The 16,279-nt window shown below is 41.7% G+C and overlaps 3 protein-coding genes across 4 annotated transcripts; 2 read left to right on the forward strand and 1 right to left on the reverse strand.

Moving 5' to 3' along the window:
* Nucleotides 1-1,049: 1,049 nt before the first annotated feature.
* On the forward strand, nucleotides 1,050-3,239 carry LOC113018883 (uncharacterized). The gene has a single exon (XM_026162289.2). The coding sequence runs from the start codon at nucleotides 1,181-1,183 to the stop codon at nucleotides 2,777-2,779; it is 1,599 nt and encodes a 532-aa protein (XP_026018074.2). The 5' UTR covers nucleotides 1,050-1,180; the 3' UTR covers nucleotides 2,780-3,239.
* A 1,153-nt stretch (nucleotides 3,240-4,392) lies between these two features.
* On the reverse strand, nucleotides 4,393-10,877 carry gmpr2 (guanosine monophosphate reductase 2). 2 transcript variants are annotated; one of them, XM_026162299.2, is made up of 10 exons: nucleotides 10,738-10,877; nucleotides 10,209-10,353; nucleotides 9,816-9,935; nucleotides 7,928-8,011; nucleotides 7,660-7,833; nucleotides 7,495-7,576; nucleotides 7,132-7,238; nucleotides 5,820-5,862; nucleotides 5,570-5,729; nucleotides 4,393-5,493 (listed from the first exon to the last, which is right to left on the reverse strand). In XM_026162299.2, the coding sequence occupies exons 2-10, from the start codon at nucleotides 10,293-10,295 to the stop codon at nucleotides 5,304-5,306; spliced, it is 1,047 nt and encodes a 348-aa protein (XP_026018084.1). In that variant the 5' UTR covers nucleotides 10,296-10,353; nucleotides 10,738-10,877; the 3' UTR covers nucleotides 4,393-5,303. The 2 variants fall into 2 exon arrangements, with proteins under 2 accessions (XP_026018084.1, XP_026018085.1); XM_026162300.2 differs by lacking the exon at nucleotides 10,738-10,877 and adding an exon at nucleotides 10,450-10,559.
* Nucleotides 10,878-10,900: 23 nt separating this feature from the next.
* nedd8 (NEDD8 ubiquitin like modifier) lies at nucleotides 10,901-15,606 on the forward strand. The gene is made up of 4 exons (XM_026162335.2): nucleotides 10,901-11,316; nucleotides 11,423-11,470; nucleotides 11,550-11,632; nucleotides 12,685-15,606. Exons 1-4 carry the CDS (start codon nucleotides 11,299-11,301, stop codon nucleotides 12,809-12,811), a joined length of 276 nt encoding a protein of 91 aa, XP_026018120.1. The 5' UTR covers nucleotides 10,901-11,298; the 3' UTR covers nucleotides 12,812-15,606.
* The last annotated feature ends 673 nt before the right edge of the window (nucleotides 15,607-16,279 follow it).

Raw genomic sequence — 16,279 nt, forward strand, 5'->3', positions numbered from 1 at the left:
AAAATCAGAATGACTTGAAATTGATACGGTAACATCGCGAGATTGTATACTATTGATCTAAGGTGAAATTATCCCGTGGAAACAGGATTTTTTCTATTTAGAGCATTTCGAAATCATTACAAAAGTAAGTCATATATGGGCAATTTCAATGGGCCATTACTTTGGAAAGTAAAATCAGACTGACTTGATATTGACATGGTATCACTGTGGGGCTTTATACTGTAAATACAAAATGAAATTACCCTGTGGAAACAAGATTTTTTCTTTGTAGAGCATTTTGAAATCGTTAGAAGAGTACCGGTAAGTCAAATATGGGCAATTTCACATTTCTGTGGTTGGATAGTGTTGATACAAAATGCAACTAGTCTTTGGAAATATGACTTTTGCTTTTAAGAGCATTCTGAAGTCATTGAAAGAGTAGTTAAAAAAAAATGAAAATTCACAGGGCTTTTACTTGGAAATCCAAAATAAGATGGCCTTGCTATTGACAGGGCGCTATTAGGGTACAATGTTGAGTCATGTAGATCTAACATTAAAGTTTGTAAACAAGCCTAAATTATATGTTATTATGTTCTTAACATATCTGTTAATTCACTCGAAGTTGGCTTTTATTTTGAAATCCGGTTTCCACATCCATTCCCGTAATACTTTGAATACACAGGGAACAGAAAACAAACTGGAGGCTGGCTTGACTGCAAGTCTCGAATTGGAGGCTGGCTTGACACAAGTAGTTAACGAAAGATTTCTCGACACACCCTCCTAAGCTTCAGCATAGTGTCCCCCATCACTATTTTTACGTGTGTGCTTCGTATTTTTGAGTGGATTGGAGCACCCAGATGTCAACAAAAATCGATCCACGCATTTGTAAATCTTAGTTCACCTTTTTGGATCATATCATGCGCATTCGTAGCCCTTTTTTACGCAAATTTCCCTCCATACTCGTTGGCACCTCCTACATTAAGTAGGAGTTTCATGAGAAATGAAACCTAAGTTAAACCATTATAAAAACAGCTGCAGTCACGCTGGTCTGACCCCACCCCTTCAGTGTGAATCAGAGAGTCAACAGAGACTCTTTGTAAAGTCCGTTAGAGACACGAGCAAAATTCGAGGACTTGAAAGACTTGAACTTGAACAAGGAATCATTTTTAACTTATCTAAACGGGACATCCTGCTTTAAAAAATGTCTGAAAACATCAAGATGGATTTACAAACTGTTCTCTGTGACATGTGTACAGAGGACAGGAAACCAGCAAAGAAGACGTGCATGAAGTGTGAGATCTCCATGTGTGTCCAGCACCTCCAGGCCCACCTGACCACACCTGTGTTACTGCAGACTCATCCTCTGACTGAACCCATGGCTTTATGTGGGAACACCAAATGTTCTCAGCACGGCAAGCTCCTGGAGTACTACTGCTTGGACGACATGACCTGTGTGTGTGTTTCCTGCGCCATTGAGGACCAGCACCGCCTACACAATATGAAGACCTTCTCCACAGCCCACAAAGAGCTCCTGGAGAAGCTGAAAGCTGAGCAGCTGATCTTACAGGAGAAAACAGACGATGAGAATGTGAGTCTGGAAAAGTGGGAGAAGAGTGAAAGAGAGAAGCTGGGTCGCTGCAGTGTGCGTCTGATTGAGGCTGTGACTAAGCTGCGTGACATCTCTCTGACCAGCGTCCAGAGCTCAGTCTCTGCTCGTATGGTGTCCCTGAAAACCAGCAAGAGCAGCCTGGAAGCAGCACAGAAGGAGAAGGACACCTTCAGTTTCCTGCAGATGTATTCTCAGGTGCAGCAGGATGTGGAGAAGGCCAAAGCTGTGGATCTGAGTAAAGGGCTGGAGCCGGGCAGCCATCGGGACAAACTGGTTGAGGAGATAAGACAGAATGGGGAGAAGATGGTGAAGCAAGCATCTCAGTTCTGGGGATCATTGCTGACTCTGGTTGATCCTGAACACCACCAGGAGCTTGTTCCCACTGATTCACACCTGATCTTTGAGCCACAGTCTCTGGGTCCTGGCATGTTGCTGTCCACTGACAACAGGAAGGTTTTCCACAGTCAGTGGATGACATTTTGTTCTTCCTGCTTATTCTTAATTAAGAGTACACTTCCTGTTCCTGACTTTAAGAGATGGGTGATCAGCATTTCCAAAGACTGTGACTGGACCATTGGTGTATGTGACGACACTTATGCAACCAATATGAAGGATGGATATATCTATGGCCTACGCTGCCAAGGTAACCAGCTCTTCTCTCTCACAACAGAGTCTAGTTTGGTTATGATTCAAAGTGAACATTCAATGTTGTTTCGGATGCCGAAAATTGAAACGCCCCAACAGCATTATAAGGTTTCCCAACAAGTGATCAACACTCCAGGTGGAAATGTGGAACCACAGATGACCAGACCACAAATAGTGGAAGTTGTGTGGAGCTTTCCAGACTCATTATCATTCTTCAGCAGGATCGGGCAGCACCAGAGAATAAACTTACTCACAGTAACAATCAGCTCTACCAGCTCAGACCTCAAGCCTTTTGTTTGTCTCCAGGGTTTAGAAAAGGAAGCGACAAATGTGTTGCTCACTACGGCAACTCGAAAGATGGTTAGACGAGTTCAGCAACAATATCAGAATCAGTGGAAATGCTCATGTGGGCAGATTTATGGTGAGTCTACTGATGGATACCATTATGGAGGGGCTTTTTATCCCATGCATTCCAAATCAACCTGCTCTTGTGGAAATATTATTGGTGTGGCACGAATAACAGCGGTGCTTTGTGAACTTCTGTAACTAATGCTCATGCTGTTGTCCAAAACCCACATCACCACATTTCTTATTAACCATGTAAGTTTTAGTTCCTCTTAAAATGCAGATTATCTGTAAATGAACATGTGGTGCTGGCTGTGCAAAAGTCTCTCTACTGCTAAAACTTGCAAAAGTAGTCTAGAGTAGGTTTTGTCATCATAATTGGTGCAAATTCAACACTCTTGTGCTAAATTATGGCTGGTGTATTGCTGCTTAAATATAATCGACAGCTTACTCTGTATTTGTGACATTGCGAATGTTTCTTGTTAATTAAACCAAACTGCAAACATTACAAGGGAGCTTCAGTCAAACTTGTCTGACCAATCTTTCAGTGTGTGGTTTAGCAGTGGTGAGATATTTTCCAGAGAACTGAAACTGTTGTGGAGTGCTCCTGAGCAGGCTGAAGACTTTCACCAGAAACAGGCAAAAAAAAATAAATGGAAAACTCAAGGATTCATCAGATTTCAAGCCATCCTCAGTTTCATTAAAAGAGAGCATCAAGGACTGCATTCACGGAGGCATTCCTGCTGGGAAAACATGTCTAACAGCAGCATACAAACAAAACAAGAAGAACAGAGCCACAAACTGTTCTCTGTGACATGCGTGGAGCGGATAAAAGGAAACCATCAAAGAAGACGTGCAGCCTCATCCTCTGGAACTATCTTATATCCCCGTGTTTGTTGTGTTTACCATTAGTTCCAGAAGCAGTTTAAGATAAAGTGATATAAGTGGCACAGATCTTTAGTTTCATGTGTACACACTGTAAATGATCTAATCAATAATAAAATCATTTCAGTTGACTGGATGAAATGTGTTGTGGAATTTTGTAAATAAAGTCTGCAACACGCAAAGAGCTATGATCAAGCTATATATTACTGCACAGGAGAGCCAACACACACATCAAACATCACAGTTCAGTCATGCCAGCTCTGCCCTTGGGATGTCTCAGCTCCTCTTTAATACCCCTCCACACACAACTCTCTGTATCTTTTAGTTACAACAGGTTTCTGTCCCACGGGCTGCGGCTGGGCAGAGAGCAACTCCCACCATGTTTTCCCAGGAAGCTCCTGGCGCTGGCCCCGAGTTTCATCCTTCTGAGCATACAAAGGTTATACCTAAACACACAAATCTAAATGTGAGGATAAACTAGAATTTTCCATAACAAATGTGAGTTTTTGAAATATAAAAGCTGCCTTTTTTTCAAACTTGAGGTTTTTTATTTAAATGCTGTCATTCTGTTCTGGGGCTTGAATATAATGTAGTTTTCTTATCCAGCCTTCCATTTTAAAGTGTTTGTCTCCATCAGCTGGTATTGAATGTGTTACTGCTTCACAGCTGGGGTAGTCGACATGTTTTTGTATCAAAGTAACCTTTCAGCATGCTTCAAGACCACCTCTGAACATCCTCTGGGCCCTGCTTACAGGCTTTATCAATGCAGGCACTTTGTCTAATCATGTGTCTTCCATACTGGATCATGTGCATTTATCCCTGTGCAGGTTTGATGGGAGGAGGCTAAGATACTGATGTAAGTAAACAGAAATATTTAGCTTCATGTGTACACACTGTAGATGATCTAATCAATAATAAAGTCATTGGAGTTTGAAGTTGTGGAAGGTTTTTATTGACTGGATGAAATGTAACGTGACTTTTGAAATATAACAACTGCCTTTTTTTAATCTTCACTCAAATATGACAAAGAAAAAATAACAGTTTACATAAGAACAATTTGAAATGAACTGTGTGAAACTAAATACTGTTAAATACTCACACTGAAGGACTTCTGAAGCTAACATGAAGGAATCAGCTTATTTAAAGGCTTTAATCATTACAGTAAATCCACTTGAAGCTCTCGTTTGTAAAAGGAAACACAAACAAACTTTGGTATTGATCAGGAGCAGCTGAACCAGGTAAGACAAAAGTACAAATAGATTCAATAACATCTGTACTGTAAGTTCAGCACTACATTACTACATGCTGTCTGTGCTCCCAGATTGTACTCATTGCACTAACAGATCATTTATAGAAAGTATAACTCATTAAAGTGCAAAACTTTAGCAAAGGAATGACAGGTTTTCTAAAAAACAAGTCGATGTTATAATTTTGTTACAGCAATTGCAGAAACATTTAGGATGTATAAATGATTTAAGACATTTACTATAATTTTATATGTCAGTGACAAAGGCGTTTAGGAGTTTGCACTGGAATGATGAGAGAGCAGGCCTGCAGAGGTAGCCTGCATCTTACTACCTGGAAACACACTCAGACCTGGAATATTCAGAGTGTGAGGAGACCCAGAGTCTGTGTGCTGGAAAATACTTCTGTTATAGAGAGTGGAACTTACGCAGCTAGAGCTGCGCTGAATGTTAACATCAAACTACCTGAACGAGTATCAAAATATGATGTTTTTAAGTAATAAAACGTCTGCTCGATTCACTTTACACCGGACTAACAGACAAATGGCATGTGGGAGTCAAACCGGCGCCGCTTCTTTCTTTGCAAAGCCGGACGTTCAGCTGTCGTTCCCGAAGACGGTGTTGAGCTGCTGGGTGACTCTGATGAAGGTCGTCCTGCGGCTCAGCTCCTTCAGCTTGGCTGCACCGACATACGTGCAGGTGGAGCGGACCCCTCCCAGGATGTCTCGTATGGTGTCACCCACCGGACCTTTGTAGAGAACTTCCACGGTCTTCCCCTCCGACGCTCTGGAGGCAAAGAAAATGAATGAATGACATCTCACCTAAATAACCTTCCTCTAACAGCCAAGCACCTGACGCCAACCTGTAATCAGCCACGCCTCCCGCATGTTTCTTCATCGCCGTGTCGGAGCTCATGCCGTAAAACAGTTTGTACTTCTTGCCGTTTTTTTCGATGATCTCGCCGCTGCTCTCCGAGTGGCCGGCCAGCATACCACCGAGCATCACAAAGTCTGCTCCAGCACCTGAGAGCCAAACAAACAAACTCCGTTTTCACGCTAGTTATACTTTCTAAGATTGGAGTTAAAGTTCTCTTTGAAAACACAGCAACTCACCAAAAGCCTTGGAGACATCTCCCGGGCAAGTGCACCCCCCGTCCTGTGTGAAAGCAAACAAGGCGTTACGAGCGTGACTTTATCATGGCTGCACAACTCTAACAAATAACACTGACCTGGGAATTACAGTCAGTAGTTTCATCAGGCTACGGCCCATGAGTAATAAACTAAAGATAAATCAATGTCAGTTTCTGTCTCACAGGTCTCGGCTTAAAGGAAGAGTCCAGAACATTTTGTGTTGTTAGATGACAAGAATGAGTCTAAACTCTGTCCAGGAACAGTGGAAAACACACACAGTACATAAAAGATAGATGTAATAATAATAATAATAAAATGATCATCAGGGTAAACAGACTAAGAACATGTTATAATGAAGAGCATGCAAGTCTGAACTGATGGGCTTTGAAATGAGATTTAAAATAGAAAGTGAGTTTATGGTCAGATCTGGATATCAGCTGATATTATCTATTTGGCTCAAAAAAGGAAAGGAGAAGCGGGACAAACACTCTTGAACCATGCAGATGTGCACCAGAGGGGATTCTGGTTGGCAACACCAAAGGAACAACCAGCTGATCCAAGCAATCGGGGAAAGTGTAAAAGAGTAAATAAATAACTCCACGAAATAAATGTTAGGAAAGTTTGTTTAACTTGTATATCTGATTTTCAAATGACCGACCAGTAGCATCAGTCATAATATTGGTGGGGCTTGTTTTGCGCACTTCCTTTTCGAAACCTCGAACTGAGCCCTTATTTTGTTTTTGTTAAGCCACATGTCGCTGCAACAGTCACTTATTAACCACAGGAAAACCACCCTGGGTGGAGGACACCCCGCTTTACCTTCTATTTTACCCTAAATATAAATATACCCAAAATCTATTAAAATTTATATTTTGCAATAAATAAGACTTTAAGCAACGACTGAGACCATAAACACTTTAGAGGAGTGTTTACTGAGATCTCAGATGAAAAAACTCAAAAAGGAGCAGTTTCTTATCGATGTATTAAATCTGACTCGACCACAGGAACCGCCCCCTGCTGGCCGTTAAAAAGAATGCAGGTTTTAAAGTGCATAACACAATGTACTGCCCATATTTTACATACAAGAAACAGCTAAAACTCAACCATGTGCACCTAGAAAGCTCACAAATTAATGGTATATGTTATTGATTCAAAAGGATTTAAAAAAATAAAAAATAGAACTTGTGGTTTGAGACACTCTTCTATTTCTATTCCTTCGACCACTTCCTGTGTGCTTCCTTTTAACACAGGAAACATGCCATCTTCAAACTCTTCTCATCGCGACTGCACTCACTGAGATGATGTGGCCACCCAGGCCGTGGGCTGCATCTGCACACTCAATGACGGCGCTCAGCTGAGGATAGCCAACCCCTGTCTTCTTGCGGGTGGTGCACACAGAGCCTGAAGAGGAAGGAGGAGAGAAACAGGAAACAGCAGTTTTAAGCACTGTTGAGTCTTTATGTGGCAAATGAACGTTGACTGCATGGTGGCAAATATGAATAACTATTAGCAGAGAAAAAGGAACGTAAACAAGGTGGGTAATTTTATATAAATATAGAAAATGTTCTTATAATTTAAATATGCCTGTGCAGAAAATAGGCAAGATAACCTCACGGCGAGTGAGCTAAGATCAACTGCAGAGTGCCTTAAGGCTCACCTGGTCCGATGCCTACTTTGATGATGTCGGCGCCGGCGAGGATCAGCTCTTCCACCATCTCTCCTGTTACTACGTTCCCTGCCTGAGCAAAAATAAAAATCAGCACGTATCCGAGAAATGTCGTTTTCCTCGGGCATTTAAAAGGATTCACAATCAGGAACTGACCATTATCGTGTGCGAGGGGAACTTCTCCCTGACGTCTCTGACGAAGTGGACAAAGTGCTCTGAATAACCGTTTGCCACATCCACGCAGATGTACTTCAGCTGCGGCACCGCCTCCACCACGGCCGAAATCTTCTCAAAGTCACCGTCACCGGTCCCCGTGCTGACTGCCACACTCTGAGAGACGAACACAGAAGAGTGAGACTCGTCTTACAGCTAACACGCCATTAATAACCTCGTCAGAATCACTGGTTCAAACAGCAGTGAGTACCTCCAGACATTCTGGATGCTTTTCTGCAAACTCCAACCAGTCATCCACCGTGTAATGTTTGTGGACTGTAGTGAACAGAGTAAACTGGAGGAAGACACAAAGAACAAAATTCGGTTATCCATGCAGACATACAGCAGTGCAGGAACACAGCCTATCGTACTGTGCACAAGTCTTGAGCCACCAGAGTTTCTTTATATTTTGGTAGAAAAATGGGAAATAGGTGAAGTGATTTATCGGTGCAAAAATGCATGAACATACAAAATATAAGGCAAAAAAAGAATTTGCACAATTCTAACGAGTTTGAGAGTCAATATTTGGTGTGAACATCTTTATTCTTCAACACAACCTGAACTCTCTGAGGCAGATTTCTTGTGATTTCTTCAAGTAGTCTTCAGGAATAGTTCTCCAGGCTTCTTGAAGGACATTTAAAGCTCTTCTTTGGATGTTTCTGCCTTTTGTTCTGTTCTCTGTCAAGATGATCCCACGCTGCTTCAATAGCATTGAAGTCTGGACTCTGAGGAGGCCAATCCATGGCTGATAGTGATCCACTGTGTTTTTTATATTCGCGTATATTTAACTTCATTGGCAGTGTGTTTGAAACCACCGTCATGCTGAATAATGAAGCTGCTACCATTCAGTCACTTTCCAGATGGCATTGCATGGTAAATAAATGGTAAATGGCCTGCATTTATATAGCGCTTTTCTAGTCCCTAAGGACCCCAAAGCGCTTTACACAACCTGTCATCCACCCATTCACACACACATTCACACACTGGTGATGGCAAGCTACATTGTAGCCACAGCCACCCTGGGGCGCACTGACAGAGGCGAGGCTGCCGGACACTGGCGCCACCGGGCCCTCTGACCACCACCAGTAGGCAACGGGTGAAGTGTCTTGCCCAAGGACACAACGACCGAGACTGGTTTATTTTGAGATGTACAGAAAAGTGGTGTCACTGCTGTTGGGATTAAATAATTTGCTTTTTATTAATAATGAATAATGAGTGTTATAAAGTTATACAGAGTAGTATTAAGTGGACACAGCCCTGAAAAATAAAGGCATGAGACCGTGTGTCCTTGGGGAGTAGAAAGCTGCAGACTCTCGCTCACACTTGCCTGGGAAAATGTAGATAAGAGGGAACCATCTCTAGTGGAAAGTCACAGGGACACTGTTGTTTAGACTAGAATGAGAGAGCTTCTGTAATAAAACTGTTGGGGGCGCACCACCATTTTGAGATCCGCGGCAACGTGTCATGCAGGGCGCATCTCCCTTCTAGAAGTAATGTGAAAGAGAAATAAAGTGTTAAATGGTCTTCTGAGCAGTGTTTTGTCTTCCATCGGATGCCTCTGAGGAATCAAAAGAACTGGTGAATTGTTGATATTTACACTGCTCATGCCATCTGATGGCCATTAGGGGCAGTATTAATGAATGACACACACACACACACACACACACACACACACACACACACACACACACACACACACACACACACACACACACACACACACAAAAGTGTGTGTTTGTGATGTGGTCGTCATCTTTTTTTGGCTGAGAAGGTTAATAGAATTGTAAGATAATACAAACAAACACACAGTTGTTTGGATTATCATTCTATTGATATAGAAATATTCCACATGTAAGCCACCAACATTTAAACTAAGGCATCAGACTCCTCCTGTTTTTAACCCCCCGTTCAGCAGGGACAGGTAAGAGAATCAGTGCCCATCCTCGGGTGTGTAATGTAGGGATTACTGGCACTCACATTACTCATGGCTTAGATAAATTTAGGTTCACCTACTTCTGTTTGGACTACTTTAATCACTCCCTACTGCTGCCAGCAGTACTTCTCAGTGAAATAATACATAACAGCAAACATTTCTGCACCTGGTGCAAAGCCACAGCCATCTCAAAGGTCCCCACAGTGTCCATGTTAGCAGCGATGATGGGGATCCCTCTGTAGCTGCCCTTAGAGTTCCTGAAGGTAAAGCTCCTCATCAGGTCAACCTGTGGTAGTAGAGGAGGCCAAAAAAAATTACTTAAGAATTAATTTATGCAACCAGCTGGCAAAACATTTATTTTAGTTATTTGGAATTCCCATCAATGATTTGCGGTGACTCGCAGAGCCACACAAGACTGTATTTTGTGCCCCTTTTAAAGCACTGTCGAATGGCCTGTGTGCTCACTTTCCAAGAATAGCTAATGATTTAGCAAATGGAAACATCTGCATGTAGGTCAGTCTGCTTTCCTGTGGAAACTGCGCACAGCTGCATTACCCACCTCGCTCCTAGACTTCAGCGTACTCCGTTTTGGCCGGAGGAGCACATCCTTGAAGTCTAGCTTGATGTCATTCTCTATACGAGGCATTTCCGAAAAGAAGCAGCAGCAGCCGGTCTAACAGGGAAAAAGATGGAGCAGTGCGAATCTATGAAAGAGAGGAAAGTTCATGTTAAGGGGACACCCCTTACTTTGTCATTCATACAGCCATGTATATGAAAAACAAGTAACTGTAAGCAGGTACGCTCAAAGTTGACGTCAGGAGGGACCCTCAAAAAGCCAAGAATCCTTCAAGGACTGAAAAAGAGACTCGGGGAAAATCCGGGACTGCGTTATGAAAATGGACTAAGTCCTTCTGTAGCTAATGAGTCCTGCTTTTTTAGCTCCGATGCCAAAATTCAAGGTTACACCACATAACGGGGTTAATAGCTGAAGTCACTCACAGACCGTTCATGTAAGCATGAGCTAATAACAATAAAATGAGTGAGTTATCTACCATTTTAATAATTTACCAAAACAAAGAAGTACTTACCGTTGGGAAAATAACAGATCTGGTCCGAACCTCACCGCTTCAGCTTCCGTCTCCACTGGCGGGAAACTTTATTGTGGCGGACACCCGCTGGCACCCGCCTTGTAGTTTTTAAGGGGTTCTGCTCGGAGGAGACGACGCACGTAAAAACTACTAACTCGACTTGCGCTTTACGTCATGTGGTACTGATGTCGTAAGGATTTTTAAGGTACTTGGGTGAGAAATTTGGGTTTGCTTTTCTTGTGACCTGGCTCCAGTTAACGTAAAGTCATTTAGGTTTGAATGTTGTGTTTGTTTGTTTGTTTGTTTGTTTTTGCGGAAAATAAAATATATAAACCGGAAATCCACGAAGCGGAACGGTTAACGTACAAACGAGAAGGGGGAAAGACACAGGAAGTATCCACTGATTTTCTGTGAAGAGGAGGAATATCGCGTATCTTCATCAAAATACCACATCGAAACCTAAAATTCCAGAACGTAGTTGGAGATATTTTACATTCCTTTAATATATACTCGCACCACTGATCCCACTTGACTGATATTTCTACGAAGAAGTCAACAAAGATGCTGATTAAAGTGAAGGTAAGGTCCGTCATACTGAACGATTTGAGACTCGTCTTGTTATTACTGACTCACTGCCTCTGCTGGATCCGTTGAAATCATTTGCTTAACAATGTTTTTATCACAGACACTCACTGGCAAGGAGATAGAGATTGACATAGAGCCCACAGATAAGGTACATGTTTATCTTTTTTTGATGTGCGCAGATAGTAAGTCGCTGTGTTTTTCAGTGCATTTAATTCATGTCCATCCAGGTGGAGCGGATTAAAGAAAGGGTGGAGGAGAAAGAGGGGATCCCTCCCCAACAGCAGAGGCTAATCTACAGTGGAAAACAGATGTAAGACCCGGATACAGTTTTTTTTATTAAAGAGTGAGGTTGGGGATGTATTTAATGGAAGCACCTGCACACAGTGTAGTTTATTACAGTAAATCTCTTAAAATAAATATCCCAGTGTAGCAAGTGCTCACTAGTGCACCACGTGTATCTGCCAGAAATCAGTTAGCCTTAGTTTAAAATGAAACTATACTTAAGATTTATATCTGTCACAGAAACAAATCTGCATTGGCATGCTAATACTGATAGGAAGGGCAAGGGCAGAATGATCAACTTTACCTCAGGTTAATGTACCCAGGCGAATTATAAAATGTATTAAATTTATAGTTAAAATCAGTCAAATATATGCTAAAGGCCATTTCATGCCATTGTGCCAACGAGACTTAGATCAGCTGACTGGAGCAAGAAGGAAACATAGGACTCAAAAATCCATCTGCACATATAGGTTTTTATTTTATAAAGTGTAAATTTTACAAAATCCACTTTGCACCTATATACTGCATTTTAGGAACAACCACAGACACATTGCTGACCTCGTTTTAATTTGAAAACTGCAGGGTGGTGCTTGAATGTGGACGGGGTGAAACAATGACTCCCACATTTGCCACCATATTCAGCCTTATCAGGCACAAAAATGCAGCTAAATCATTACGAGTTAGATTCATAAACATAATTTTTTGCTGTTTGCAAAGCAGTCGAGTCTAAAGGGTCACTTTAGTTGTTAGCAGTGACTCTGTAAGGTTTATGGTGAGATAACTGCCTTTTACTCATCGTTGAATTTTAGTAACGTTTACAGCTTATTGTTGTTCTAAAGAAGGAAATCTCTTGTCTTAATTTTTGCTACCGCTTCTCTTCTGAAGCAGCATTTTTTATAATACAAAGAACTACAGATGTACGTCGACATTATCCTCAAAACGTTTAGGGAAAAGTTCCACATCTTTACCTGCTTAAACTGTTTTACGTATTAAAATAAATCATTTGTGTCAGATGGATTTTCATTAAAAAAAAAAAAAAAAAAAAAAAAAGAGTATTGTATGCATCGTCTCTTTCCTCAGGAATGATGAGAAAACAGCAGCAGACTATAAAATCCAGGGAGGCTCCGTTCTCCACCTGGTACTTGCTCTGAGAGGAGGATGCCTGCTCCACCATCGCACAACACTCTGTTCTACACCTGCGGTGTAGCCTTCACCGCTGCCTCAGCTGTTGCCCTGCCTGCACGAAGCAAGAACAGTGACGACTCCGAGCCAGCGGCTGCTGGATCACCAGGTGGTATTGTAGCCAAGACGGAGCCTTGGTCTAAAAAGTCTGATCGGGCTCTCTTTATTTCAGACATTTCCCTGCAACCAACAGTGTGTTGGCCACAAACGCTCCCTCCTTCCACACTGTAAATTTGCCACGGTGCGACACCCTTATGTAGTTGAAAAGTTTCTCAGAATTAAAGAAAATTTTGTCTTCAAGTCAACAAATCACTTATTTTATCTGAAGCAGACAGGCCCGAGGTTTTCGAGGCATGTAAAAAAGTTACTTTAGTTCCACTAATGATAACACTGATGACTGGACTGCGATGCTGCCTCCAAACTTTCTTTAATTGATTTTTTTTTTTTATGCTGTGTACATGTTTTGTTATTCTTATATGATGCAGATGTGCAGTAGCGTAGTTAGATTTGAGGAGGATGAATCGCTGCATATGTAAAAGGATAGTTCCACATTTAAGGAAAGCCACCGACTCATTCTTCATGGGAAACCGACGTACCTCTCGCATCTGATCACTCAACATGAAGTCACTATCATCAGCTGGTTAAATTGCTTGTTTGTGTAGCACGAATAAGCTCCTTTACCGGGCGTGTCCCGAGAAAGTCCTTTAAATTACGCTTATAGAAGGTTTAAATGCAAAAGCTCACATGCAACAGTCAGAAACACAAGCTGTAGAATAAGTACTTTATAAATCAAAACACAAAAGTTCAAAATGAGTAAAAAAATGTAGATAGACTGAGTAGTGCAAGGTGCAAACTGTGCTATAGTGATGAATGGAAAAATAACCCAGCAATAAGACCGGCTGCACTCTTTAGGTGACAGATTTCCTTTGTTAGCATCTCTAAATCTTTTATTAACATGTCACATGACACATGTCGGTTTAATATGTGCAAAAAATAAGTGTTTAAAACAGAAACTGTGTTTCAGTCTTCTTCTTAACCCACAGTGAAATGTCATTTCTAACTGTGAATTTTCCACTTGGATTATGTTCCTAAAAGAAGACCAAGCGAGTTAAATGGCGACACGATGTAGTGTTTGTAAGTGGGTTTCTTCTCCCAGTCTTTGTGCTGATCTACCTGCCTGCTGGATGTAACCCTAACAGATCCATAATTTGTTGGACAAAGAGAATTTTTGTAGTTTTGCTTCCGTTCTCCACCGCAGTGGCTTTTAAATCAAACAGACCAGATGTGATTGAAGTGCAGACCTGCAGCTTTCAAAGAGTTTAACAGAATTGCATAAACTGTTTAGGAATTAGAGCCATTTTTAGAGGCTCAGAAAGCACAAAATAAAATTGGGTTTTTATCAATACTTTGATGAAGTCAACCACTGAAGTCTGTAGCCCATGGACGTTACCATTACTGCAGCCAGCTTCAGTCGCTGCTTGTTTGTGGGTCTCTCTGTCATCAATTTTGTATTCAGCAGTTGAAAGCGTGCTCTGTTGGTTTGAGATCAGATGACTGACTCGCCCATTGATAAATCTCATTTCTTTGCCTTTAGAAACTCATGGGTTGCTTTTGCAGTTTGCTTTGTCTCATTTATGCATTTGCACAGTGAAGCTCTGTCTGACCAGCTTTGCAGCATTTGCCTAAATCTGAGCAGAGAGTACGACCCTGCACACTTCACAGTTCATCCTGCTGCTTCTATCTACAGCCACATCATCAGTAAACACTAGTACCCCCCCAGTGCACCTAACAGCCAAACGTCCCCATGAGCTAGTCTGGGTTGCATCTGTCCAGAACAGCGTGAGCTCTTCTAGTTGTTTTCCGGCAGTCTGATGTGTCCTTCCTGTTCTCGAGTCTAGTTTGCACCTTGTTATTAACCTTCATGAAAGTGTGTCGTGATTGTAGACTTTCACAGCGATGCACCTTCTTCCTCAAGCGTGTGCTTGACTTGTTTTAATGTTTCTCTTTTAATTTAGTCTTCTGTGGTATTGCTGAGCTCTGCATTCATTTAATATTTTTGGAAGAATGTGTCGGATTGTTGATCAGACAGGTTTATTTTAGCTCTTCAGCCTAATGATGGTCTCCCTCACTTACACTAACATGTCTTGGGCCTCCTCATATTTAGAGTTTTAGTGAAAAGCTTTAAATTATAAATTCAACACATGGAATCAGCTTCAAATATTAACGAGGAGCAGGCCTCTGAAAATGGGAGACTGTATAAAAATGACTATATAATGTCTGTATAATTCATAAACGGTTAATGTTAATTTTTATTTAAAATGCTTGAGTGAAATTATATCTAGACTGTTTCATTTTAAAAACATATCTGCTGTGATCGTGTACAGAGGCAAAGTGTCTTTGTGCAACAAATTATGGACCAAACTATGTGAGAGTGGTGAAAGTCTTCATGAATCTGCATTTCCTAAAATCTAAAACTATTCCTGTGATGCAGACCAACATGTGATGTCAGGAAAATCTCCTGCAACTTGTTCTAAATCATGGACCACATATGGTAGTTGATTGTAAGCCTGCTTTATAAGCAGCCTGAGCATGTCCGTTGGGTAAGCTACTGATTTATTTAATGTGTTGGGCAGAGTTGGTTTTTGCTCTCATTGCATATTTGACTGTAGTGAGGAGCGCGGCTTCAGTTTACGTGGTTTGTTTGAGAAGCATTGCTGTGTTAGTTCCCACGTTGCTCCCACCAGTGTGTGACGAGTTATGAGAAACTGACTTTTGCTTTGGATTGATCTGTCAGTAGAATAAATTTGATCCTGCAAACGACTCGTGTTTACTGCTTTCTGTTTCTGATCTGTGTTTGTTTGTTTGTCCGCAAACTCCACCGTCAGGAGTTAAACAACCAAACGTGGCACTCGGTTACATCTTACGTCCCTAAGGGTTTTTATCTACATCTGATATTATGATGTCATTGTGTTGCCTAGCAACCACCTACCAATGGCTCAAAGTGATCAGTTTTTAGCATTTTTGCCCTTACAATACCTCAAAAATAGCTTCCATCATTTTATTTCATGACGGTAACATCTCATTTCAATAAGTCACATCTAAATGGTAAATGGCCTGTATTTATATAGCGCTTTACTAGTCCCTAAGGACCCCAAAGCGCTTTACACATCCAGTCATCCACCCATTCACACACTGGTGATGGCAAGCTACATTACAGCCACCCTGGGGCGCACTGACAGAGGTGAGGCTCTGGCGCCACCGGGCCCTCTGACCACCACCAGTAGGCAACGGGTGAAGCGTCTTGCCCAAGGACACAACGACCGAGACTGTCCAAGCCGGGGCTCAAACCAGCAACCTTCCGATTACAAGGCGAACTCCCAACTCTTGAGCCACATCTCAAAATTTCTAATACTCAAAAGCTAAATTATGTATGATATATTGTGATGTCACCACATTGCTTGGCAACCACCTATCAGCGAGCTAAAATAACGGT

Source organism: Astatotilapia calliptera, chromosome 3, assembly GCF_964374335.1.
Source record: "Astatotilapia calliptera chromosome 3, fAstCal68.1, whole genome shotgun sequence".
In the NCBI taxonomy this organism is placed as follows: domain Eukaryota; kingdom Metazoa; phylum Chordata; class Actinopteri; order Cichliformes; family Cichlidae; genus Astatotilapia; species Astatotilapia calliptera.

Coding starts and splice junctions, on each gene's coding strand:
- LOC113018883 (XM_026162289.2), top strand. CDS start 1,181: ATGTCTGAAAACATCAAGATGGATTTACAAACTGTTCTCTGTGACATG.
- gmpr2 (XM_026162299.2), bottom strand. CDS start 10,295: ATGCCTCGTATAGAGAATGACATCAAGCTAGACTTCAAGGATGTGCTC. Junction 8,012..9,815: donor TGGCTGTGGCTTTGCACCAG/GTGCAGAAATGT, acceptor GTCTTCCTCCAG/TTTACTCTGTTCACTACAGT. Junction 7,239..7,494: donor CAAAGTAGGCATCGGACCAG/GTGAGCCTTAAG, acceptor CTTCCTCTTCAG/GCTCTGTGTGCACCACCCGC.
- nedd8 (XM_026162335.2), top strand. Junction 11,471..11,549: donor ACATAGAGCCCACAGATAAG/GTACATGTTTAT, acceptor ATGTCCATCCAG/GTGGAGCGGATTAAAGAAAG. Junction 11,633..12,684: donor ATCTACAGTGGAAAACAGAT/GTAAGACCCGGA, acceptor CTCTTTCCTCAG/GAATGATGAGAAAACAGCAG.